The 25515-nt window shown below is 39.7% G+C and overlaps 2 protein-coding genes across 2 annotated transcripts; one reads left to right on the forward strand and one right to left on the reverse strand.

The window, feature by feature from the left end:
* On the forward strand, window positions 1-6681 carry LOC116302877 (oxidoreductase NAD-binding domain-containing protein 1). The gene is made up of 7 exons (XM_031712272.2): window positions 1-143; window positions 465-519; window positions 1998-2104; window positions 2797-2938; window positions 3246-3485; window positions 4077-4191; window positions 5042-6681. Exons 1-7 carry the CDS (start codon window positions 79-81, stop codon window positions 5206-5208), a joined length of 891 nt encoding a protein of 296 aa, XP_031568132.1. The 5' UTR covers window positions 1-78; the 3' UTR covers window positions 5209-6681.
* LOC116302876 (protein white) lies at window positions 5707-25333 on the reverse strand. Its single transcript, XM_089036317.1, has 21 exons — window positions 25289-25333; window positions 24808-24980; window positions 23416-23697; window positions 22562-22610; window positions 22097-22283; window positions 21418-21489; window positions 20580-20678; window positions 19469-19635; window positions 12812-12883; window positions 12175-12277; window positions 11818-11880; window positions 11221-11258; window positions 10510-10615; window positions 10109-10240; window positions 9789-9881; window positions 9065-9122; window positions 8371-8448; window positions 7942-8047; window positions 7440-7540; window positions 7202-7284; window positions 5707-7074 (listed from the first exon to the last, which is right to left on the reverse strand). Exons 2-21 carry the CDS (start codon window positions 24899-24901, stop codon window positions 6973-6975), a joined length of 2085 nt encoding a protein of 694 aa, XP_088892443.1. The 5' UTR covers window positions 24902-24980; window positions 25289-25333; the 3' UTR covers window positions 5707-6972.
* Between the last annotated feature and the right edge of the window lie 182 nt (window positions 25334-25515).

Below are 25515 nucleotides of genomic sequence, written 5' to 3' on the forward strand. Positions count from 1 at the left end.
CCAACTTTCTGCTGTAGTTTCTTCAGCTTTTGGTTTTCGTTTTGAGGTTTTTGTTATGTTTTAAAGAGATTTTGCTTGATGATGCGATTGCTGCGTTGTAAAAAGAAGTTGGATGTTTTACTTTCAAGAGGAACAAGGTTCAGGTGAGTGCACAGGGCTAACTGGACAAAAGATCATTGACACCAGGACGACGATAGATTGCATAACATTTAAATAAGCAAAACGACAAATGATTGGAGAACAGGAACGAAAGTTAAATATTGACCACATAATAGGAATTCATGAATAAAAGTTTTATTCATATTTGATTCCTGGACTTGTCCAAAAGAAAGTATATTACGCGTCTCATATTTACCCTGCGGTCCAAAGGCTATTTATTCTCGCTTCGGCTGTTTTTTTTACAACGTGAAATAGAACCTCTGCAGCACAGGGTAGTCCTTTATATACATGTGACATATTTTCAGTCATAGAATCATGTCTACTCACCTGGAAAGAACAGAATCATCATCCAGAGATCAGGTAAAATGTCTTCACTTAAAACTTTCCATCACCTTTAGTTTGTACATGAAAGGTTTTTTATTAATATAATGTACTTTGTTTTGATTCTGTTAATAATGTTAAAAAAAGAAGTGGCTGCTAAATACCCCAGACTTCCATTATATACATATGTTATGCAACTATCAATGAAGTCCTGTGTGGAGGGGTGGGGGGTAGCCGAGCAAGGGGGACGGGGATTTGAGAGCAAACATGTGCCCCTGGGTTGGAATTTGATAGCTTATAAAAGCTTACTCTACATTTACTTATGATTGTATGACAATTTCATGAGATCATTTAGTGTAATTTGATTGACAACTGCTTCCCAGCCCTGGAACATTTGAATTTTTCTTATGATTTTTTCCAAACCCACACCCCCTTGCCTGCCTACCCCCCCTCCCCCCCTCCAGCACTTCCCTTCCCCAGGTGGGTGTCGCAACTAATGATTTTTACCTATATGAGGTACCAATTATCTATTGTGATTAAGTGAAAGAAGTCGGATGATGTTCCAAAAAGAAATATTCAAAATTACAGCTTTCCATATTGCTGTTATTAATATAACCTCAGGTATCTTATTACTTGACAAACACCCTAAGAGGTACTCTCCTTGTCATTTAAATTTTGTGACACCCTAAGACAGCTAAAAAATCACAGATTTTTGTTTGGAGTACCCCAATATGTTTGAAGAATTTAAATTACATATTCCACTGGAAATATTTTAATTATAATTACGAAAAAACATTAACCAAGGAGGTCCATGGCCCTTCAGGTAAAAAATAGTAGCCCCCAAAGCTAGTTATTAGTACACTGAATGACTGCATGGTAATATTAATATAAAAGAAAGGATGGATGGATGGATGGATGGATGGATGGATGGATGGATGGATGGATGGATGGGTTGGTGGGTGGATGGATGGATGGGTTGGTGGGTGGGTGGGATATCGAATGGACAACAGACAGAAACAAGATGGAGGGATTTATGACATCATTATGAATAGGGTGGCACAGAGGGGTTCTGCACTAGGTTGTACAAATCGATATTTCCAAATTTCACATGGCATTTTGAGGCACATTTAAAAAAAGAAAGGATGGATGGATGGATGGATGGATGGGTTGGTGGGTGGATGGATGGATGGGTTGGTGGGTGGGTGGGTTGGTGGGTGGATGGGATATCGAATGGACAACAGACAGAAACGAGATGGAGGGATTTATGATATCATTATGAATAGGGTGGCACAGAGGGGTTCTGCACTAGGTTGTACAAATCGATATTTCCAAATTTCACATGGCATTTTGAGGCACATTTACAATTTACATTTGCATCACAAAATATGTTACCTGAAACCAGAAATTCCTATATCATGCGTCATGTGTAACCACTGTGGCACCCTGTTTAAATATGTTTTATTTTATTTCTTGCATTATAACTTTATACCTAAATGGCCTTTTAACTCAATACACAGAATGTTTTCTCTGCTGAAGTAACAAAGATAAATCCACTGTCAAAAAGTGTAAAACAATTGAATTTAAAAATAATTGACAAGTCTTTTTATTTCAAGCCAGGTCAATGGTAAGTAAAGGTTTATTAAGTGGGTTAGTGTACTTGCAGCCCTCCCCCCCTTCCCCTCTGATCAGAGGAATGCCCCCAAAATATGTGACATAGCATTTCCAGAAACAAAAAATATAAAATTTTGAGTGAATCATTTACTTTCTGACCAAGGCATGTCTTGAAAATACTGAAAATAACTAACATCTCCAAACATGTGAATTGTAAACATTATGTCGTTGGGAACTATTGCTTCTCCTCTCGCTAAGAATGATCTTGCATGTACCTTAAGAAATTATTCATACGGAGGAATTTTTTTAAGACTCCCCCTGCCCCAGGAAATTCCAATTTATCTTTTATGACCCTCCCTTCCAACACCCCCACCCCCACCCATCAGAAATTCTAAATTCCTCTGTTGCAGGGGGTGAGGGGGAGAGGTATGGATAATTTCTGAAAATACACATTTCTAGAAAATAACTTTGATTTTAGTCGCCTGTTATTCTGACTACTCAACTGCAGTACTAAATCTACTTGCAACTCAAAATCTTGAATTTTTCTTAGCCCTTAAAAGTGGTTGAATTCTCCTAGCTATTTAATACATTTTATTTTATTTGACAGTTTTAAAACTCAAACTTGTTGTTCTGTCTTTTGCATTCTAGGATGTCTTATATTTTAAAATCTTCATGTAAGTTAAAATGTTTTTTTCTGTTGTTTAGGGTAGATTTCTTTATACCAGGGCTGTCCACAGTTGGAGGTTTTTCTATTTGTTCAAGTCCAAAGTGTCTGCAACAGAATAAACAACTTACTCTAGCTGTCAAGTACAGTACACATCCTCCTGCTCACTGGGTCCATACACAGGTATTTTACGAAATGTTTTTGTACAGACTAGATGTGTAAGATCACATAATAGTATCTACATGTATATCATGTCTGGATGTCAGGAACAATTCATGGTTCTGACCTCCCTTAGTTAACATTCGGTTGCTGTGTCCCACAAGCTAAGCCATGCAATAATTAGCTTGTGAATATCTCTTGAATTAATAGAAAATTGCCTCATAATCCTTGTAGTTGTCTATAAAGCAAACGTATAGAGTGAGACAAGATTTTATTTCCACTGCAAAAACTGCTGGATTTTTACGTTTTTATTTTTTGTTTTGTTGACAAGTGTAAAACTGGGGACAAAGTCCAGATTCGTGTTGGTGGAGACTTTTACTTAGACCTTTCCAAACCTTATGGTGATCAGTCTAGGGAAGATATTTTGCTCATCGCAGGAGGAGTTGGGATTAACCCTTTGTGGTCCATGATGCAGTATGTTGCTGATACTATCACAGAGTCTCCAACAGTTTCATTTGGAAGGACATCACTTCTTTACAGTGCTAGCACTAATGACGAGCTGCTCTTTAAGGTAAGGCAAAACTATGTTATATTTAAATGTTATCTGTTAACTGGCAAGTGTGACTTGCTTTGTTGCATAAAAGAGTTACAGTTTTAATGCTGGTTCATGTATATAATAATCGCCATGCCAACCAATAGAAACTGCTCTTTTACAAGGAAAAGGGCACCATAATCAGAAGAAAATGAGAATAATATTATTAATAACTGAGTCCAACTTCCAATGTCATTCCAAAGATGAAAACTTAACCATGCTCATTTTCTAACTTTTATTAAATTTTGAATTATAATTATTTCTCCCCCAAGTTAGTGGTCTTCTCCGCAGTAGAGGAGACTATTCTCCCAGCAGATAATTTACTGAATCCGACTATTATAAAATATGTCAATTCTTGGTGTGCGACACTAGAAAGTATGACCACATGTAATTGATTGGCATACTTCTAATCTATGCACACCTTGCTTTTTGCTGCGAAACAAGCTTTTACACACTTTATTTAAATGATGAAACTTCAGCTTTGCACTGAAATGTGACAGTCACACTTTTGCACGTCGCCCTATAAAGGATTGCATAAACTTGACGTCAAGTGGTTGTTTTATAATGCAGGATGCCATCATTGACACTTGTAATCAACATCCTCTCATGGACTGCAAGTTTTTTATAACATCAGATGAAATCACAGATCAAAATCAGATTTTGTATAATAACAAATTTACTCAAGGTATGAAATAATATATAAAGGAACAAAATATAAATATAAATACAAAAACAATTTGGTCTTAATTATTAATATCCCATATCCCATCCTATTAGCTATTCCAGAATGGCAGAACATTCGGGACTCTTGATTACTTATGTGTTGTCTTTTTTGCTTGCTGATGGTGAAAACTGAAAGAAATTGTAATGTTATTTTTCAAATGTTTTTTGTTAACCAATCAGAATTGAGAAAATTTCCAAAACTGAGATGTCACTTTTCCCTTTGAAATTATAGATTTCCAGGCCACTAAATGAAAAAAAAAACATTAATGAGATGAGTTTTATATTTTTAATGCAATGGTGGACAGGTTTTTATTTTTCGCTGCTCAATTTTCACAGGCTTCATGATACCTAGGGGGGGGGGGTACTCCGCCAGAATTTTGGTAGAGGTGTTACGCTGGGATTCTGAAAGGGGTACCCTGTTTATGACAAAAAAACTCAAATTTGTAAACCCTGTTCATGACAAAAGATATAATTTATTGCACTGAGTTTTTGTTTCAATTATCATGTCATCTCGTGTATCGGTTTTTCTACGACCATAATAACCAGTTTCGGTCAATACGAAAGTACAAACCCTGAATATGACAGGAAACTCAGGAAGAACTTCGAACTTGAGTGAAATTGCATACCCTGTTTATGACAAGAAGCTCGAAAAACCATACCCTGTTCAGCGGATCATCCCCATATAGTCCATATATGGGAGTACCCCCCGGGTCATGATACCTCAGTTTTACAGTGACGTCATTTCTACGTAACTAATTTCAGATCAGCTGGAAGAGTTGTCAATATAACCTCCATTGTTAATTTCTTTCAAGGTTACCGAATAACAAAAGACACATTAAAGATGGCCCTAACTCAGCTGAACACTAGTAGAGTCAAAGTGTTCATTTGTGGACCACAACCAATGATAGAATCCATGGTAGCTACCCTTCTAGAACTTGGTGTTGATATCAACAATATTCACTTTGAGAAATGGTGGTGATCAGAAAGCATCATTTTGCCATAGCTACTGCAGTCTTGGATACATGTACATGGTAATTGGTCATATTACGCACAATGGTTATAATTAGGAATCTGGAAAATGATGCATGATGGTCACATCTACTGGTAATCATCAATAATTCCATGACGGTCTGCAGGACGTTCTCTATTTGAAACAAATTGAATTGCATCTTGTGGTAGCCTGCTTAGCCAGGTGCTCCTTTTGTGTAGTTGGGGAGTCAGGGTTGGGGAGTCAGGGTCGGGGAGTCAGGGTTGGGGAGTCAGGGTTCGGGAGTCAGGGTTGGGAAATATTGGGGTGCTAATCTTGCAATTGTTTTTAGTACAAATTAGCAGAAAAACTTTTCAATATTTCTCCCTTTTGATAGAACAATCTTTCCGCTCACCCAGTCCCCTTAAATGGGTCCTGATACAGAAGGTGTACCCTTAAAATTAGGTCTACCTTTTCCACCCAGGTATCTTTAAGAGCCTGACATATTACAACTGTTGCTCAGTTTTTATTTAAAGATATACACAATCATCGTACATTTAATCTTTGAATAATTATGCTATTACAGTACTACTACATCAGCCAAGGCCACCCAAACAAGTTTTCAAAAAAAAAAAAAAAAATCAAATTTGCTGAATCGCATTGTGACGCTGAACAACAGGATAATGGCGACACAAATATAAAGTAAAATATTATGATTGCAAAAAAATCTGAAAATTTGTGTAGTCATTCTGACTATTGTTTAAATATTAGATCGTGATTGGCTAATTTGTATGAAAATTTGTTTGTGTATCCTTGATTGGTGTAGTCACACTGTAGAAATTATTTATAGATCTGTATCATAAAAAAATCAATTTCACAAACAAATTGGTCTCATGGTATAAGATCTTCTTTTTAACAAGATTTTCTTTTTTCAAATATCCTTTGAATTTAAACTCTTTAAGCTGTTATCATCATATAACTCAGCCAGCTCTAAAAGCCGATTAAAGGTGTGATAAAGTTTCATTATTCAAAGGAATGGTCAATGCTTGGTGTTGTTCGTATATTCAGTTCTGAATGCATGCAGGGGGTATATATAACTCTAGCTTCCTAAAAGAAACTTAAAAGCAACCTCCCCAGCTCATCCAGAACTGGATATATGCACAACTAAGCTTTGATCATTGTTCTAAAGACTGCAAAAAAATATTATTTGTTGTTTAAAAAAATTCATTTTTGTTTTAACATAATCTTCATAACATGGCATGTGCTACTCAATCACACCAGCATGCACCATCCATTTTTGGATGCAAGCTCGTGAACTCTATTTAACCAATCAGAGTGTGCGCTACATCGTGGCTATGTTATAAATGTTTGATTAAAAAAATATTCGAAAAATGTGGATAAAATATATGCAGTAGAATGAAATTATAAATTACTTTTGTCTTTTCTGTTGAGAATGTGCTAATAAAGTCAACACATTAATGAATCGTAATCTGTAATGTATTTTATTATTATTATTATTTTGTTAAATATACTTTATTCTCTCTGGCATTGCTGTTTTGAAGGGAAGAGGAGAAATAACCCTTCCTTTTGTTCCCTTGCACTGGGGCTCGCTCGTTACAATCACAATCAAGGGAAATAGAACCTCTGAAGACCAGGGTATTGGTTAGATGTATAAATCATTAAAACTCCTAATCATGGGTATGTAAAAAGAGCAACATATAAAGATTCTAATGTACATAACTATATGTCGGCGGTTATCATGCACTGTGCATGTGTTCACTGTGTTTTACTTGATCTTCGAAGAAGCAAAAGGAAAGCCATAATGCGGAAGCCAACAAAGAGAGCCAGGAGGGCATAGATGTCAATCATAAAGGTATCCTGTAGACAAACAAAGTCAAATAGCATCAATCCAAGACATTTCTAGGTCAAATTTCCACATGCAGCCTGCACAGTAAATATGGTATAATAATAAGTTTAAATATCATATATTAAGTTGATGTCATACCTTCTTAAGACCAAGAAAATCAATGGCTGCATCACCATTGGGTATGCACAATGACGATGTTTGATTCCTGCTTGAACAATTATCTAATGAATAAATAAATAAATGATAAGTGAAAATTGCTGTAACCAAATTAAAGTGGTCTGTTAACTGTCTACGCTTGATGGCAATATCTAGGGATCATAAGTCAGTGGCTGACCTCTTGTTTATTGTATAGGTTAGAAGGTATTGCAAAACGTACCTATTTTTCCATAACTATCCCACTGGTTTACGATGAGCAGCTCAAACCCATATCTGAACCAGGATATGTACTTTATCCAAATGAAATAAACAGGAACAGTACTGGAAAGTTGAAGAAAAACAACATACAGGTCAGGAATGTTTGTAGATGAATTCAAATACTGCACCTCATGCTGACAAAATATCATGCAGTTTTCATGCTGGCAATGCAATATGATGCAAAATTCATCTGTATTCTCTTTTTTTAATGTTTTCTTCAGACAGTTATGTGAGCTAGCAGGGCTTAAGTGCATAACTAACCAATGTCTGACGAAAATGAGTGAGGTGTATCTAACCAGTTGGGTGAAGTGCCGAGGTGGCTAAGAATTAAATAAAAACTTTAATTCTTCACATCACCAGATGCATCAATTGTGTGCCGATAAATGGCCAAAAAGTGGCATGTACCAAGGAAAAGAGGTTCCAGTGATTAACCAGTTGGATCTAAATAGCAGCTTTAAACTTACGAGTCTTTAAGGAAAAATCCACCAAATAACATCAAAGGCAACATCAATGGAGGGCCCAGGGCCGACGCTCCTTCAACGGAGGGTGACAAACTAGATATGACATATCCTGCAATAATATGCATACAAAATGTATAAAACAACGTTGACATGCATGAAGGCACAGACATACAAGTATGTGAACACTCAACTATTGCTGGCCTGCAACCATGAAATTGTGTCCAAATCTGCATATGTTGCATGCAACATTGCAGTAGAATTAAAATTTCTTTCTTCAGTGTTAGGTGCAACAACTTTAGTTGTGAACACACTTCCAACTATAAAAAATTCTGCTATGCGTAAAAAATTTCCATAATTTATAGTCTTGTTAAGTTGCAGCAATATTGTGTAACATCCCTTGAAAGGCCTGAGAGGTGCAGAAATTTTACTTACCATATGAAATAGCTACGTTAGTTAATGCAGCCAGAATGGCAAAAGCGTAGATGAAAGGAAGAAGTTCTGGCCGAAGACCTTAAAAAAGGTAAAAAAATGTTTGCAATAGTTATTCATCAGAAACGTCACTATTTGGGGATAAAATCCAAACGCTTTTTCTGGCGGTTCTTTATTAGGCGAACAATAATTATCCACCAGAAGGAACAAAAGAATATTTCATTTTCATTTTTATCATTGATGGGTTGCAAGTATTCCCAAGAGAGTTAAAAGAAAACATGGAGGCCATTGTGGTACTGTTACCAATGGATGCTAATGAGAAATCTTTTGTTAAATGGTACCAACGTGGCCGCGATGACATAACATGCGAACGAAGAATTGTCAAGACATTTCTGCCAATCACCTATTGGTTCTGTCCTGTGCTTCAAGGGTTTTTTATGTCCTCTCTTTGCAAAGATAACTTCTAAATTCTAATCAAATTCATTGAGAAAGAGCTAAACAGTGGGAACTCTCATTTTTTCGTTCTCTTAGGATGAGATAAAACTAAAATAATCTGGTCTCGTCAGGTTTTTCTTTCAAGTTGAGACATACTAATGCGCCTTTACATCTAAATACAACAACGTAATTCTGACTAGAAAAGCTTGGAATATTTTGGTTGGTTGATGGGGAGCCATTTAGTAGACCATTAAAACCATACCAATCATCCAATAAGATACAGACGTCAGTAGAAGTGGTGACAAGATGAAAATAGGAAGCTGAAAGACAACAAAATAACATCAAAACAGAACCTTTGTGTATGTGAGTGAAATAGAGGGAAGGAGTGTGGTAACCCCTCCCTTCCACGCGGTGAAGTTTTTTCTTACATCGTGATAAGGGAATTGTTACTAAGACGACCTCGTTTACAGCACACTCACTACTACTACATTTATAATATCTGCACACAAATCTCAACTCACTTGGTAGTTATTCCAATCATTTGTAAAGCACACTCAAAATGTACAAAAAATGAAGAGATGAGAAAGCAATAATGGTGGAAGACTAGAGTAGATTTTTCAGGACTGAGAAACAGCATTGAATGATGGCACTGTCACAGCACGGAATAAATGACATCCCTCGAACCAATCACAGTGTGCAAGATCACTGCTCATTCAATAGAGCCTTTTGGGGCAAAGCCTTTAAAGTCTAATAATGTTTGGACAAGTCACAATCGCGGCATGGCACGGCACGTCATGGCTGGTCTGTACTGTGTGCTTTTGACAGTTATAGGAAGTGTACTTTACGAAGGCAAAAATTGATATGTCTTATTTTTTCTTTGTCATTAAAATAAATGCACAAGGACTACATGAATATGGCAACGCAAGGATACGCACAACATTTAAAGTTTGCCAGTTGAATATTAATTTGACCAGAAGAAGCCATACCTCAGCAAGAGTCTTTGATAAGAAGTACACATCTGTCCTATACATGCCATTCTTGTGGTCTCGTAGAAATACCGGTAGTTCTGCAGGAAAAACCTTAACAAAGGCAGGAAAAACGTGGCTTACAAAACCATACAATCAATTTTGTTTTTGTTATTGTGCTGTTGCTGCTGTTGTTACCATTGTGCAGTTGCTGTTGTTTTGTTGTTGCTACTGCTGTCGTCACTGTTGTTTTGTTGTTGCTACTGCTGTTGCTTATTGTCATACAACAATCTAGAGTAATATACTGACAATAACAAAGATATTTCTGTGGAAAAACTTACGAATATGACTCCTTGAAGACCTGAAAATGACACTGAGGTGACGAGAAAGAAAATGGCACCTGAGAGGTTCTGTACGCCGCTCGTGTCAATTGGTGTTTGAAGGTAAATCAAGCCGGCAATAAGTCCTGTTATCTGTGGTATCACAAAACAAATACATTATCAGGATCTTGAAACACATTATCATGATGCAGCCTGAGTTTAACTCTGCATTTACGTTTGGTTGTAAGCAGGCTAATATAATTCCCAAGGGAATAACAGGTGGTCTGAAATGGGACAACATTACACCCAAGCCGAGGAGGTCTATTGCGATTACATCTACTAAACTAGATAACACCAATTCATTTCATCATTAACTTGATTGACTGCACAACATCAAAACGTCAGTCAAACATTTGACTTACAATACTCTGTATCAGCCTAATTCTAGACATGATCTTGTCCCTTTGTGTGGCTATCCAGCTTCTCCATAACACAGCCCTGAACTGTGTGCACCAGGATGCCTTGTACCTATAGATTAAAATATATATATATAATCCCTTGGTGAAACATGAACAACCTCTTAGTTCATAAAATTAAGGGAACAGCCTTTTTAAGTTGGGTTTTGTGGAGGGAGGAAAAGCGAAGTACCTGGAGGCAACTGAACCCGTGAATCAGGATTGGAGAGATCCAACAAATTTTGCCCAAATGTAATTGATGTCGAAAAAAGACTGCAGCCAATGGAGGCAAGGTCTGTGGACAGAGGCATTTTGTGGAATTTGTGTCACACCTTTAAGTCAAAGTTGCCAGGTAATAGACGACTTGCACTAAAGGTCAAGTGACCTTATTTCCTAATGAGCAGCTGCTTTAAAATGAACAGAAATGAAAAGAGCACCTCCACAAATCCTCAGAAGATATTCTTTTTTATATTTAATGCCATTTATGAGCCGAAACGTCGCCCTCTTACTAATGTTGACCTGCTCTTTTCATTCCTAAAGTTCGTTTTGACACATGACTGCTTGTTTTAAGTGAGGTAGGGTCACGTGACATGTTAGTGCAAGTCGCCTATTGAATGTACAAACTAATTTGTCACCCTTATGCTGCATCAAGCATTGGAAAATATTAGGTTGACTTACGGTTGATGGGATACAACTTCTTCTTCAGAAAATGAATTCTGAAAATAAGAACGGTAATTTATCTTTTTTAAGTAATCTGGAATCTATTGAAGTGAGATGTGAGTAAAAAGTTGGAACTGGGGAAGTGTAGATTCAACTGCATTTGCCAATTCAATGTCAGGGCATATGTACCATGTACATGCTGTAAGCCAGTACTGTATGTTTTTCACTGAAAACCACTCTCACTATTCCATGTATTTATGAGTTGCAAGCATTCCCAAGAGAATCAAAAGACATTTTGATGTCGTTAACAATAATGGATGCTAATTAGAAATATTTTGTTAAATATAATGGCACCAACAAAAGGCTGCGATGATGGAACGTGCAATTGAAGAATTGCAATACATTTTGATTTTTTCATTTGACATTTGTCTGTTTCTATTGATTGAGGTGATTAGTCTGCTGTTCTACGAGAAGAGCTAAAATGTCCTAACACAAAGCAAAAACACATTTACTAACTAAGTGTAAAAGTGCACAACACAACAGTGCATTGGTCACTAGTATGTAAACTGCATGCAGTGGTGTCATAACGAATAACTGTGAGTCACGCTAACTTACGCTTCTGCTGCTTGCATTTTCTTTCTCAAGTTTTTCTTGATCAGCATGGAAATCACATATTTGCTGCAAAAAGATTGATAAGTATTATGATCTAAAATTACAATAGCTGTATTCCCCATGATTATCGAAATAAAATCTACAAATGGTAAACCCTAGAGCAAGAGAGCCTATGGAAATCAGGAGGTACCTCCCTCGTAACCTCATTCTGGAGCACTTGAATGTGAGGCTCTGTGGGGTAAATATCTGTTGTTCTGCTCAACATGGCTGAAGCGCAAGAAATGTCCGTCTGGATATTTGAAAGATGCTGCTGTGTCTTGTGTCTGGACAGCCCTGTGTCATTTGTATTACCCTACCTACCTGAGTTCTCTCCCGACACTTTTCTTCTTCACCTGGGACAATCGCAAGTAACTGAACAAAGAAGTCAGCAGGGTTGAAGTTTGATGGACACATGTAACCAAGACTACAAAAACAATGATACTGTAGATGATGATAATGATAAGAAAAAGGAGCACAATTTAGTCCATGTCATCTGGAAGTTTGTCCCTGTGATGCACACCTTTGAAAATATAGCCTATCAGAATGCAGGAACAAAAACTGTCGTATATTCAGAGGTATTTCCACTGTTACTTCTCATCAGGCATTGCAGCCTAGGTGTATTACAGTTCAATGTTGTGGGAGATAAAAAAGGTTAATATACAATGCTTTCCCATGGCACAGCATGAAATATCCTACTCAATTAGCTGGTTGTATTTTCTTAGTAAACAAACACACTTTTGTTTGTATACTAGAAAATACAAGTGACTTGTGGGATATTACATGGTAAAATACCACTGAAAGCCATAGTATAACTACTATTTAGATGATGTTCTAAATGCTGTTTGAAAAAAGTTGATGTTTGCCTTCAGTTTCTTCGCAGTAGTTGATTTAACCACTTTGTTTATGACGACACATTTTAATTTGAGAGTATATGATAATAACAAGACAAGTTACTTACTCGGCAAAATATGAAATCGCTCTACCCAAAGGTCCAAGATAAGCAACACGCCCTTCAGCCATTAGCAACACACTAGAAAATTCACAAAGAATGAGAGAGTTGATGAACAACTGGGATACAAAGATTGTCCAATTTGTCCAATGTTTCCACTAAATATGCACTGAAATTCTGAATATAATTTCACGTGAGGCATAAAAGTTACACCTATGCAACTTTTGCGTATAACATTACCGAAAAAGAAACAAAATATATACTTGTTTTAAATTTGGCAAAAGGGATAATAATATTACTTTCTGCAGTCATTATTACTTCCTGTAGTCAGATGACTGGAATAACATGTGTAACCGGCGGCAAGGCGCTCAGCTATGAATCAGATTGCAAGTGGTTTTGACAAAAGAATTTATTGAAAAATTCACACAACTTTACAATACTCGAAAAAAACGGGAACGAGATTACAGGATATCTCTTTACATCGTAGAGAATTCCTTGTCTTGATATGTGCAACGTCTTCAAGAACTTTTACTACACTGATTTAAGCTTAGTTTGGGCCTATTTTTATGGAAAAACCTGCATTCTTAAGACCTTACACATCCTATGCAATGTTGCACGCCCTAGGCGCAAACAGGATGTCCCAAACACGAACTTACGTAAACAAGCGCCAAACCTAGGCATGACTCACTGTAATGTAATTACGTACGGAAATTATTTCTTGCTTACGCATTTTCCACGCAAACAGTTAACTAAAGAATTACATTCCTATGTGTACACGAGGCATTCCTAATTAAAAATATAGATTTATGACTAAATAATTACTGTCCAAAATAGTGTCTTTTGACTCTGTCACACTTGCCCCTCCTTTTTGTTTGCTTCGTCCTCGAGCAAATTCAGGAACAATGATACGCAGGTGGACTCGTCAGTGCTGAAGTGCGGATCTTGGAAGATTATAGAGGTTGCTGTGTTGGCCTGCCGTTGTCCTTGTGGAACGTCGGAGTACAGGTGCAGCCAGTTCTTCCTCAGACGCATCATCACTATCATCATCATCATCAGGTTCAGCTGGTTCTGTCATTGGTTGAAAGGCGATTGTCATTCCTCCAATGTCATCTTCTTCATCTGATGATTCTGGCGATGCAGTACATGTTTGTCTAGACCTGTCAGCTTGCTTGTGTCGTCCTCGTATCTCCAGCATTGGTCTTGGACACACTTGCATTTCTCCTTGACTAACAACTTTATCTCCTCCATGTCCATCAGCTCTTTCAACGACATATGTATTGTTGTCTCTTCGTTCAACGATTTTGTACACTTGGTTGTCCCATTTATCTTGAATCTTGTTTCTTCCTCTGACTTTACGGTTGCGAAGGAGTACTCGCTCTCCAACTTGTAGTGGTTCGGCCAGTGCTCTGCCCTTCTGGTCATGGATCTTCTTTCTGACGGTAGCAGCTTCCTTCAAGTTTTGTGTCACAGTGGTATAAGCTTCTCGTAGACGAGTCTGGTGCTTGGTAATCCATTGCTGGTTGTCTACTGTCACTTGTCTGTCATCATCAGGAAGTAGAATGTCCAAAGGTAGCTTTGCATCTCGACCAAACATCAGGTAAAAGGGTGAGTATCCAGTCGTTGCATGTGGCGTAGCATTATAGGCGTAACATAACTCTTTCAGGTGTTCAGGCCACCTTCTTTTCTTTTCTGCTGGTAGAGTTCTTAGAAGCTCATGTAGTGTACGGTTGAATCTTTCGCACTGCCCATTTCCTTGAGGATGATAGGGGGTTGTCCTTGATTTCTTAATTCCATACACTGCACACAACTCCTTGACTAGTTCTGCCTCAAATGACTTGCCTTGGTCAGAGTGTATTCTTTGGGGGATTCCATACACAAGGAACCATTCTTTAATCAGGGTCTTGACTACGGTTGTAGCTTTCTGATCACGGGTAGGTACAGCAATTGTAAACTTTGTGAACACATCTGTTAACACGAGGACATTTTCTCTTCCATCTGTTGCAGGCTCAAGCAAGGTAAAATCCATCGCTAGCACTTCCAATGGCCTAGTAGCTAGTAGGCTGCCCATCGGCGTCTTGACTGGAAGGTAGGATCCTTTGGCAATGACACATCTTTCACAATTTGAGATCCATTGCTTCACATCTCCTTGCATACCGGGCCACCAACATCTTTTCCTCAAGAGCTGTTCTGTCCTGTCTTGTCCTTGATGTCCACATTGATCGTGCGCACCCTTCAGTACTTGTGATTTCATTGATGTGGGGAGTAGCAGTAACCGAAGCTCACTTCCCTGTCCGACTCCTGTACGGCGGTAGAGAACTCCATGGCTTTCCTCAATCCTGTTCCAGTGACTAAGCAACTTCCTTGTATCCCTTGTCTCTTGTTGGCTTTGCCTGTTACTTGGCCGACGTCCAAGGTTTCGGTAGTGGAGGAGACGACTGATACATGGGTCCTCCTGCTGTAGTCGTTGGATCTCTGTGAGAGGTGTGGTTGGGAATGAGGTTGCTTGCTCCTCCAGCGCACTTGTCTCTGTGTTGCTTATGAACGCTGCTGATACCATCAAATGTTGACGTACCTCTTCTGGTAGGTCTGTAGTATTGGTAGAGTAGGCTAGTGTACTTCTTACTTCAACTGTGGTTGGTTCCTCATCTCGGTTGATGCGACTTAGAGCATCTGCATTCTGGTTGTGACGTCCAGGGCGGTACTTGATCGTGAAGTTGAAGTTTGCTAATTCTGCAGCCCACCTCTGCTCCACAGCTTTCAGCTTACTCTTTGACTGTAGGTATGTCAGCGGGTTGTTGTCTGTGTAGACGACAAACTTCGATCCCAGCAGGTACTCCCTGAACTTCTCACATACAGCCCACTTCAAGGCTAGTAGTTCCAGCTTCCTCGATGAGTAGTTCTCCATGTTTCGCTCTCCACCTCTCAGGCCTCGGCTGGCATAAGCGATCACTTTGACTCTTCCGTCCTGTTCTTGGGACAGCACGGCTCCCAATCCTTCGTTGGACGCATCCGTCTCTAGGATGAAGGGCTTGGTGTAGTCCGGGTAGGCCAGCACTGGTGCTGAGGTTAGTAGATTCTTTAACTTGTTGAAGCTCTTTTGGCACTCTTCTGTCCACAGTACGCCAATCTGCTTCCGGGTGGTCTTGTTACTTCCTCCGCTCCCGAGCTCAGCAACTAACTTGTGCAGCGGGCCTGCCATTTGAGCGAACTTGGGGACAAATCTTCTGTAGTATGACGCAAAACCAAGGAATGATCGCAGATCGCGCACTGTCTGGGGGACTGGCCACTCGTTAACTGCCTTTGTCTTTTCAGGGTCTGTCTCGACACCGTCAGCAGAGACCACGTGCCCCAGGTAGGACACCCGATCTCTGAAGAGTTGACACTTGGTTGGTTCAACCTTTAATCCATGATGCTTCAGCTTACTGAATACCGTTTCCAACCGCTCAAGATGTTCTTCAATGGTGGATGAGAAGACTATGATGTCGTCCAGGTAGACCATCAGGGTGCGAAGTATGTCCTCTCGGAAGACTCCTTGCATCAACCTTTGGAAGGTCGCTGGGGCATTCTGTAGTCCAAACGGCATCCGAGTGTACTGAAACAAACCCATGGGCGTTGTGAACGCAGTCTTGTGCTGATCATCAGGATGGACTTCAACTTGATTGTAGGCTGATGCCAGATCTATGGTGGAAAAGTACTTTGCGCCACGCAGTGCCTCCAGTGATTCCTCTATCCTTGGTAGGGGGTACTGATCACGCTTGGTTTTCTGGTTCAGCTTCCGGTAGTCGACGCACATCCTCAAGGCTCCAGACTTCTTTCGTACAAGCACTATTGGGGAGGCATAGTTACTCTCACTTGAACATATCACTCCTTTTTCTAGCAAGTCTTGTAGATGCTGTTGCACCTCCTGGTATTGGTTTGGAGGAATCCTTCTGTAACGCTCTGTGACAGGCACATCATCGTCTGTGTAGATGCGATGATATGTTGTCTTTGTACAGCCAAGGTCCTCCTTACATGAAGTGAACACCTCTTCATTTCTTTCGAACATCTGGAGAGCTTTCTCCCTCTGAAGTTCCGTCCCGGGGAAATGTTCCAGGGTAATCCCGTGAGGGGGTGTCTGTATCCTTTGCCAACGTACTTTGCCCACAGCTTCCCGTTGGGGTGGCATCTGAGGGTCAGCACTAAGGTTACAGCACACTGTCACCATGTTATTCTCGTGTAGGAACTCCAACTGCTCTCCTCTCTTGACCATCTCTCCCTCTCGCACAATTCCAATCCGCGTCCTCGGCTTTAGCCATATGTCCTTTGCCGTCTGGTTGGCAACTCTGACATAGTAACACGTCTTGGTAGTATCCACGAGAGTACTGGCCATGGTGAGGTTTCCTTCTACTGGTACACCAAGGGGTTCGATCACAGCATCAGTGCCCCATGATGGGCCTGTGACCAAGATATCAGATTCTGTGAAAGCAGGGACCCAGACTTTGTCTGAGCCGGCTACTTTCATGAACCCAGTTTTACGTTTACTCTTCTTCTCTTCATCTTGCAGGATCTGTTGGTATTGGGGCACCTGCCCAAGAACGTTGGTTCCCAGTAGGCCAGGTACCCTCCTCTGCATGACTGTAGTGGCTGCTGTGTCCTTCGTGATGAAGATGCCGCACCCAGGGACCACCACTCCTCCGATCTCTACTGTAGCGACGATATATCCAATGTAAGGGATGTCCAAACCGTTAGCTCCTCGCAGCTGCAGTAATCTTGTTTCAGGGTGTAGGTCTCCTAGGGTTGGCTGTAGCTTTTCCCTGTAGAACGACTCGGTGATGAGGGTAACCATGGAGCCCGTATCCACTAAGCTTTTCACAGGTACTCCGCCAATCCTTGCCACCACTGTGGGACTTGTCCCGACAAACTTTCCGTTCTGAAAAAGAGAGTTAGAGCCACTACAGTTCCTCTCCACGGCGTGGCTCACTGCCGTGGAGAGCTGGAGTTTGACTCCTTCTGTGGTGCTGCTGGTGCCTTGTCTTTCAGGGGCTTTGGGCAGTTCGGCCGAAAATGTCCAAGCTCGTGGCAGTTGTAACATCTCCTCGGACCACGTGGGGGACTTCGTGGTGGTGATGGGCTTGCTAACTTCATGGTAAGTTGGGTTAGCAGCTTCTGCTGCTCATCCAGCAATTTTTGTTGCTGCATGAGCCTCTCCACCAGGGCCTTCTGTCCTGCTGTAAGCTCTTGGATGGCATTTACTTGGTTGCTCTCCACCAACACCTCCTTGGCCGCTGCACGGCGATGTGCTCCTCTATCTGTGTCTTCCGAGCTATGATAGGCCTCTTGCCTCACCTCGTTGAAGGTCTTCTCGGGATGTTCTCTGATATAGCGCTTGAGATCCCTGCGCAACAGGTTGTCACGCAAGTTCTCAACGAATGTGTCTCTGAGGTTCTGGTCCTTGTTTTCCAGGGCTCCTACGTGTCCTCTGGTTATGTGCTCCGCCATTGACATCAGGGCATGGGCAAAGTCCTGGATGGGCTCCCTGTCACCTTGTTTTCTGGCGAAAAACCTCTGGAGAAGCTGGGTCTTGGTGAGCTTCTCCCCGAAGACGTCTCTTAGAATCCTGAAGAAGCCATCCGGGTCTGTCCAGTCATCCACAGGCCTTAGTCGAACTTCATCTCGAGCCGCACCTTCTAAGCTATGGTACAGGAAATCCACCGCCTCTTGACCAGTTAACTTCTGGGCAGCCACAGACCTCTGTGCATCTGCTATCCAGTCTTCAAGCACTTTGTCGTCTCTGCCACCAGCATACTTTCTCAGCTTCTTCTCCCTTGGCACTGTCACTTTTACCACTGGTGCAGGAACAGGTTGGGCAGGGGGTCCTCCTTCAGCCTGCATGCCATCCAGCTGTGCCTTGAGTGCAGCCAATTGCTCTGTGAGTGCAGCCACAGCTTCTTCTGCCATGATTTCAGTCTCGTTCCCGTTGGTAAATAATCAGTAACTACTAATGTCAACTTTCTTGCAATCCCACTTCTGACACCAAAAATGTAACCGGCGGCAAGGCGCTCAGCTATGAATCAGATTGCAAGTGGTTTTGACAAAAGAATTTATTGAAAAATTCACACAACTTTACAATACTCGAAAAAAAACGGGAACGAGATTACAGGATATCTCTTTACATCGTAGAGAATTCCTTGTCTTGATATGTGCAACGTCTTCAAGAACTTTTACTACACTGATTTAAGCTTAGTTTGGGCCTATTTTTATGGAAAAACCTGCATTCTTAAGACCTTACACATCCTATGCAATGTTGCACGCCCTAGGCGCAAACAGGATGTCCCAAACACGAACTTACGTAAACAAGCGCCAAACCTAGGCATGACTCACTGTAATGTAACTACGTACGGAAGTTATTTCTTGCTTACGCATTTTCCACGCAAACAGTTAACTAAAGAATTACATTCCTATGTGTACACGAGGCATTCCTAATTAAAAATATAGATTTATGACTAAATAATTACTGTCCAAAATAGTGTCTTTTGACTCTGTCACACATGCTACTGTAGCTCTGTGTCTGTACTTGCTGAAATTTTCATACTACTTTGCTTGCCAGAATGCTTTGGTGCTGGTCTCATTTTTCTCAGTTTGTCTCTTTGCAGGGAACGATTGCTTAACATCTTTTGAAGTTCTTACCTGGAGAACATGGCATATACTTCAGAAGAAGGTTGGTGAATGGTACAGACTATGGTTCTTCCTTGTGATGCCAGTCGTTGTAAAGTAGACACTACGTTTTGGGCCATGAAGGAATCAAGACCAGAAGTGGGTTCATCAGCAAACAGAATAGAAGGGTCAGTCAGCACCTGAAAGAAAAAGAAAAGGACTAAAGATTTTGTTTGTCTGTCTGCTTGTCTGTGTTTGCTGGTTTGATTGTCTTTCTGCCTGTGTGTCTGTTATAAGGAATATTTCTCTTTTTATATTTGCTTGAAATTTATGAGTTATATATAGCACCCTTTTCTATATATATATGTACATGCAAAGGGGTTTACAATCATGTGGTGGTTAGTATGAGGTGTAGGCACTGAGGGTGGTCACTGCCAGGGTTTCTTTATGTCCTCAGTGGTTCTTTTACAGCCCTCCAATAATTAGTTAGTAATGATGCAGTGTGGAGAGAGTGTTGGTCTGACTGCCGAGGCTTGAACCCACAACCTCCCACACAACAGTCTGATGGATGATGAAGTGTGGAGAGACTGTTGGTCTGGCTGCCAAGGCTTGAACCCACAAACCTCCCACACAACAGTCTGATGGATGATGAAGTGTGGAGAGACTGTTGGTCTGGCTGCAGAGGCTTGAACCCACAACCTCCCACACAACAGTCTGATGCTTAACCAACTGAGCCAACCAGGTGGCAGGAAGATGGTCTATCCGTCTGCCTGCTTGCTACATGTCTAAGAAGCATGGGTGCTAGCGCTGTAGCAGAGCTCTCACCTCTCACTAATGTGACCTGGGTTCAATTCCCAGACTCATCGCACGTTTTGTTTGTTGGTTCTCTCCTGCATGTGCTTGGAGGTTTTTATCTCCAGGTTTTCTGGTTTTCCTCCCTCTACAAAAATCAACTTCTAAATTCTAATTCAATCTAGAAGGGCCTAAATGAAAATTGCTCTGTATAATTCTAGTTACCCTACCAAACTGTGTAGTTTTTTATTGGTCTATATGTCAACTGCCTGTTGTTCAGTTGGTCAGCCAGATGGATGGTCAAATAATCGTCATTATATACATGATAATTATGATTACAAGGAATACAAACCTCAGAAGCAAATGCAAGTCTCTTTTTCTCTCCTCCAGATATGCCTCTCATGCGTCCAGGAATTCCTATCAGTGTATCTGCACATTTGACTAGTCCGAGCTGAAATACAACGTAATTTTTACATTTTGAGAAGGTAATATAATATAAGCATATCAGTTCTAGAACAAACCAATAACAAGTCAAGTTTCAAGGCCAAACGTTTGGCTGCAAGTCATGTCCAGTTTAAGTAACTCATGTGGTACATTTGAGGTGACAGTAGAAAGGGGTCAGATCTGTCTATCCGATATTTATAATATTGTTTCTCTCAAATTAGGGCTTAAAATGACAGCTGGTCAAGGAAGAAAATGTGTGGCCAAAATTGGCACTTGTCTGGTCAAACACCTCTCATGCCAGTCCTCTTGACCTGTCACAGTGGTTTCGTCACAATGACTGCTCACACAATGACTGCTCACACAATGACTAGTCACACAATGACTGGTCACCCAATGACTGGTCACACGTTTATCAGTCTGATATGGCCAGTCATCATGTCCAGTCATTGAGCAGCCACTGAGCAGCCATTGTTTTAAGTCCTGCAAATATACTTCTACCACTTATAAATAAGCCATAATGATAACCATTATAATTATTGTCTTTGTAATAATTCACTAAAAACAGTCCAGATCAGTTCTGGCAGTACGTAATAGTATTTCCCTATAAAACTATCAACTCTTATAAAAAAATAAGTCCAATTTCATGAAAATTGGAACCTATTGTTTTGTCCCCCAGATTGAGTGACATTCCAAAGTGCTGCAAGGGATCTATAGTAAGCTGATCAATACCAGAACACTTAATTTACCTCCAGTAACACTTCCTCTACTCTTCTCAATCGATCTGCCCTGGAAACATGTTTGTCCATTCTTAGAAGTGCCTGAACAACATGATTGAAGAATATTATGATGAGTTACAGCAATGCAATGATCCCTGACTGTCTACCAATAGATACAACGAATCTGTTACTCCATGCTAAAGGTATTCCCTGCCAATACATAAATATCCTCCTTTTCCAAGCCCAAACTTTGTTCACACCCAGAGTGGATTTTTTACAGTAGTAAACATGCTGTAAGTGCATTTTATAAGTGTTGAAAAACTGGGGTTAGCACCAAATAAAGCCACATGAATTGAAGGGCTCTGCTTATTTGTGGAAGTCATTTTGATTTAAAAGCAACATCTTTATGTAAATCAAAACTAAATTAAGTACTAATAAGAACATCCAGTTGGTATGAACTAATAATGTATTGCCTCCCACTGCTGCGGCCATGGGTTTGATCCCTGGACTAGCTTGCCATCATATGAGCATAGATTTATTGCCAGTTTTCTTTTGTGTTTCAAGGGTTTTCTTTAGGTTAGACACTGTTTCCATTAGGTCTTATGGGCCCCTGTATCAGGAAACTGAGCAATTACTTCCTGCGTGGTTGCTGAAAAATATATTACATATTACAGACAGCCTAAGTATAATTCATTATTACAGTACATACGTGGAAGGTCAGATGTTCCCTAACGGTCAGTGTACCAATGAACAAATCTTCTTGTTGGACGTATGCTGAGATGGAGTTAATATTCAATCCAACGGGAGTGTTATTGACCATAACTGATCCCATCACTTTGACATTCCCTATGTTACGATGAGCAAGTACGTTCATCAGGGTCGTCTTGCCTGCTCCACTAAATTATTAAAATATTTTTAAAAAATCATTACTGAAAAAATTACTTATATCCCTTTCTAATGCATTTTGGAACTGGAACTATGCAAATGGATTAACTTAGTTTTTAGTTGCAGTAAATAATTAGTGTCCCCTCAAAATGTACAGTCCAATTCCCAGCTCAACTAACTGAGCCAACCATGCTAGATGTTGGTTTACATTCCTTGAGTCATATTATATTTAGTTCATTGGCACTGTCTTGTACTGTATAATAAAATAAAATGCTTCATTGTTGCTGACCTAGCTCCCATGACTGCCAAAAGTGTTCCAGGTTCAACCTTCCCGTTTACTGTAAATGAAAGGAAAAAAAGTATTAAGGACTGAAAAAATTATTATAAAAACCAACACATTTTTTAGGGATCGATAATATATTATATATACATGTATATATAATATGGGGGCAAGAAAAAAATTTATATAGCCCCCTTCTATTTTTGCAAGCCCCCTCCAACTAAATGGCATAAATGGCCCCTGTATATATATGCGCTAGATGGTGCAGGGGCTCATCCAGGGGTGGTACCAGTCACTCCCCTTTCATTCAAATTTCTCTGTACACCACTAGTAAGACAGTCACCCCTCCCCCCTCCTTTTAAAATTCCTGGATCTGCCCCTGATGATGGCTTGATGGAGAATCTTATTCATATCATTCAGGCCTCTCCTCTTCAGCTTCAAATATGTTTTCATGCTGTGTGCGTGTAACCACGAACAGTTTCACTTACATGCATACTAGTATAGACTTTTCACGCATTTTCAGATCAATTATATGACAAAAATGCTGCGCAAATGGCACAAAACGGTTAATTACGAGCTAATAATTAGTCGACCAACGAGCTTTACTTTGGCGCGAGTTTCAGATTTCCTTTTCTCGAAAAATATAACTCCATACTAGTTCGTAGTATATCTGTATGCATTCTTTACCAAAAGAATCTTCATAAAAGAAAATTAGAGATGCTTTTTTTCTTTTGCTTAACATTATATATTTTTGTTTTATCAATCAAACTTTGCAAACAATGCAATTCAGGAATTTCACTCACTCTTCTCCAACAGACCAAATCAAGCTTAATAATTAAATCATGCTTCATTAATTTTCTTACCATCAAATAAAATCTGCTTTATTCTAGGTTCGTTTGGATCTGTTTTACGACAGAGTCGTCTGCAAATTGACCCTCTATCAATCGGAGCAAACACATCGACACCGTGCCAGGAGAGTGTCGCTCTTTTCTGGTTATCCCCTCCTCCAGTCAAAGAAGAAACCGCATGTGGATTTTCTGGCTCTGATGCAACTTCAGGTACGACCTCGTTACTAATGAGACTTGCTTTGGGTTTAGAAAGGCCATCCATTTTTGTCTTCTCTTGACTGCTGTCGCTGGAGTCATCTACAGCATTTGGAGTTGTACAAACAAAACAGTTACGTAACGAGTCCAGGCTATAATACTAAAGATCACGCAAGATTACGCACAAATACCGATAACCGTCACACCAAATCACGTTAAACTCGAAATGTGGTTCACTCAGTCACCGATGCGTTACGTAACAGTCCCTTGCATTTTTTCTATACTGTATTTTAGCTTTAAAAGTGGAAAATCATTATCAGTGTTATTTTACTATTTGAAATAGTTAACTCGTTAAGATTAGAAAAACAAGCAAAACTCAAATAAGGAGAAAAATGGTTCGTTTTCTAGAAGCAAATCTTGACATCATGATAATGATCGCGCTATCAGTGTTACCTGGAATCTTCGGCAGCATCGGAAAGCACAGTGTTTCAGCCCCGGACATTGATTCTAATGACATAGATGACATACTGACTTGAATCTAAGTCCAGATTAATTTTGTTTTCTCTACAAAATTCACTTCAAATCAGCGTGTTCGGCGCAGAGGCACTATACCACCTGCTATAATAATCTTTCCCTTCTTCTATTCGAAAATGAAAATTTACATTTCAATACATGGTTACTGCGCATGCGTAGGTTTTTCGTTTCATTAAAAATCAAGTTCTAGTAGAAAAATAGGCCCTTTTATTTGGTGAGGGGGGTGACGTTATAACCGGTAAAAAAATACGTTCTTCAATCTCTTCAATCGAATGTTCGCCCTACCTGCTTTTTCTGGTAAAATATTGATTATTAGTTTATTCTAAGTTAGTATTTTCCCACATTCATAACTTCAAGAAGTTCGTTCAAGTTCGTGTTACAGAAAACGGTATAGACTCTTGAAGAAGTTCAAACTTTACTTTAAAGACTTCTTAAAAACTCTTTTGTTTCTGGTTGTTGCTTAAATGTCTTTAAATATCATAAAATATACTTTAGAAGATGAAAAGTAATACATGGTGGAAAATCTATGAAATTAACTAATTATTCGTAGCAACCATCAAATAAGAGCTTAGAAAAAAATCTGAGTCGAGATAGGATTCAACGACCTTATTTGGAACTAATTTGTAATTTAAGTTAAGAACTAGGCTAATGTTTTCGACTGTCAATCAATGTTGTTACCTGCATCTTCCGTGGTTTTGGTTTCTTCTCCATTGCCCTCGTCTATAGTATCATTTGCATTAGAAGCCCAATGATCTGGTTCGACTTCAGCCATCTCAGTTGACTTCGTTTGGGATTTTTCCTTTTCTCTTACTGAGTGCTTAATAGTACTATACCAGGTGCGTCAAAGCTAGCTAAAGGAAACATGCACATGTTAAGAAATAACAGTATGTTTGCTTCTTATGTAATACTGATACACGCAGCTTACAAAGCATTTTCTTCTTTAATTTACTGCATAAGAATTGGTTGACTAGACAGCTTTTGTATTAAAGTTGATCATAACAATTCCTTCATGGGGTAGTGAACCTCATTGAATTAGTTATTTGAATTAATTAGAATTTTTGGAATTATTAAGTTTCTATTATTCAGCAAGGACTATCCCAACCCCACTTTTTACGATAACTACAATTTTGTTTTGTCTAGGAATAAGAAAAAAGTTCACCTTAAAACTGGAAGGGGAGAACTGTAGTCTCCCGACTTTAAAAACTGTTCCGTTGTACCTGTTCAGGCTTCCGCTGCTTGACTTGAGGAATAAAATAATCAAGTTCAGTCCTGACTTTATACCATTGTTTCGTGATCATCCAAGCGAACTCCAACAGAGGCTTTGCACCATCAAGTGATGGCAGCCATGATAGCAGGCACAACAATAGAGCATTTTCCTCCTGGGAA

This window comes from Actinia tenebrosa, unplaced genomic scaffold, assembly GCF_029948245.1.
Source record: "Actinia tenebrosa isolate PJP-AT-01 unplaced genomic scaffold, QUT_ActTen_1.0 PGA_scaffold4__44_contigs__length_22323623, whole genome shotgun sequence".
In the NCBI taxonomy this organism is placed as follows: Eukaryota; Metazoa; Cnidaria; class Anthozoa; order Actiniaria; family Actiniidae; genus Actinia; species Actinia tenebrosa.

Excerpts from the sequence above, each read along its gene's own strand:
- LOC116302877 (XM_031712272.2), top strand. The coding sequence starts at position 79 with ATGATGCGATTGCTGCGTTGTAAAAAGAAGTTGGATGTTTTACTTTCA. Across the intron at positions 144-464 it reads TCAAGAGGAACAAGGTTCAG|TCATAGAATCATGTCTACTC; the intron begins GTGAGTGCACAG and ends ACATATTTTCAG. Across the intron at positions 4,192-5,041 it reads TAATAACAAATTTACTCAAG|GTTACCGAATAACAAAAGAC; the intron begins GTATGAAATAAT and ends ATTTCTTTCAAG.
- LOC116302876 (XM_089036317.1), bottom strand. The coding sequence starts at position 24,901 with ATGGCTGAAGTCGAACCAGATCATTGGGCTTCTAATGCAAATGATACT. Across the intron at positions 20,679-21,417 it reads TAGAGGAAGTGTTACTGGAG|CTCGGACTAGTCAAATGTGC; the intron begins GTAAATTAAGTG and ends GTTGTATTTCAG. Across the intron at positions 10,616-11,220 it reads GAAGTTGTATCCCATCAACC|GTACAAGGCATCCTGGTGCA; the intron begins GTAAGTCAACCT and ends TTTAATCTATAG.